This window comes from Otolemur garnettii, unplaced genomic scaffold, assembly GCF_000181295.1.
Source record: "Otolemur garnettii isolate 467f Iridium unplaced genomic scaffold, OtoGar3 scaffold00130, whole genome shotgun sequence".
Classification (NCBI taxonomy): Eukaryota; Metazoa; Chordata; class Mammalia; order Primates; family Galagidae; genus Otolemur; species Otolemur garnettii.
The window spans coordinates 2,187,975-2,189,632 of record NW_003852525.1 but is presented as its reverse complement, the minus strand read 5'-3'; the positions used below and the strand labels follow the sequence as shown (position 1 = coordinate 2,189,632).

General features: G+C 35.7%; 1 protein-coding gene across 1 annotated transcript in view; it reads left to right on the top strand.

Moving 5' to 3' along the window:
* The window catches only part of ADGRL3 (adhesion G protein-coupled receptor L3), a 372,824-nt gene that overhangs the window by 155,880 nt on the left and 215,286 nt on the right, over positions 1 to 1,658 (top strand). The window contains exon 5 of the mRNA XM_023518203.1: positions 618 to 698. Coding sequence (XP_023373971.1) covers positions 618 to 698 — 81 coding nt within the window. The remainder of the gene's footprint in view (positions 1 to 617; positions 699 to 1,658) is intronic.

Here is a 1,658-nt window from a genome sequence, read left to right as displayed (position 1 = left end):
AGGCGCCGAGCCCTCATTTTCTTATAACTCATTTTATTACGTTTTAAAATTGTTATTCCACAACAAATTTGTAATTTATTTATTCATTTTTTATTTTGATTCACTCTGTTGGCTCTGGGCTAGAGTGCAGGGGGCTCAGCCTAGCTCACAGAACCTCAGACTCCTGGGTTCAAGAGATCCTCCTGCTTCAACCTCCCAAGCAGATGGGACCACAGGAGACTGCCATAATACCTGGCTAATTTTTTTCTATCTTTAGTAAAGACAGGTCACACTCTTGCTCAGGCTGCTCTCAAAATCCTGAGCTCAAGCAATCCACCTGCCTCGGCCTGCCAGATGGGTAGGATCACAGGCATGAGCCAGCGAACCCGGACGCAAATTTGTAATTTAATAACAACAGAAAATTAAACTCAGTTGACATAGCGCTGCTTTAATTAGGTGAAGTTTGGATGACACATATCATTTTCATGTTTGAGAAGATTTGTTTGCATTGTACAGTGTTTAGTAATTCAGTTAGAGTAAGATACTGGAACTTTATAAAAACAAAACCAAAGTAAAAAGATATAATTACAATGCCCTCTTAACACTTTTTCTTCTTTTTTTTTCTTTTGGCTCCACAGGGCAGGCACATCATGGACAAGTTTCATACATTTCTCCACCAATTCACCCTGACTCTGAGCTAGACAGACCCTCTGTCAAAGGTGAGTTTTTCTCTATTTAAAGAAAAAGGTTCTCTATTCATTTTTTGGTGGAGGCAGTTCATTAAATTAAATATGGTTTTAAATATACATGTTGTAGTTCATTGCCTGTTTAAAAAGCAGGAAGAATAAAAAGTGAAGTGAGTGAGGACTCTGGAAGTACAGCAAAAGAGGAATATCATTCCAAGAATTCTTTGTAAGCCAAAGCACAATGCCTTTTAGAAATAGACATTTAGAGATTCCCAGATTTCTATTCCTTTTGTATTGGGACTTTCTTCTTCCGCTGTTCTGTTTTATACGTGAAGATGTGTTCATGTAAGTCATAGTGACAGACTCTTTTTTTCCTTGTAAAATGGTATTTTATTCTTTTATGAAGAGTCATTTGTATTAATACGATCATTTAGCCTTAGAAATATACGTTAGAATTGTGCGTTTTTAAATTGATGCTACCTGCTTTTATTTATCTATTTATTTAATTTAGAGGCAGTCTTACTCTGTTAGCCAGGGCAGAGTAGAGCAGTATCATCAGAGCTTACTGCAGCCTGGGTTTGAGCAATCCTTCCCCCTTAGACTCCCAAAGAAGCTGGGACTATCACTACATGTAACTACCCCTGGTTAATTTAAAAAAAAAAAAGATAGATAGATAGGCAGACAGATGATAGATAAATAGACAGACAGATAGATGGATAGATAGATGATAGATAGACAGATAGATAGATAGATAGATGATTGATAGCTAGATGTATAGATAATAGACAGATGATAGATAGATAGATAGATAGACAGACAGACACATGATAGATAGATAATATATAGATGATAGATAAAGAGATGGATAGATGATAGACAGATAGATGGATAGATGATAGATAGATAGACAAATGATAGATAATAGAAAGATGATAGATAGATAGATAGACAGACATACACATGATAGATAGATAATATATAGATGATAGATAG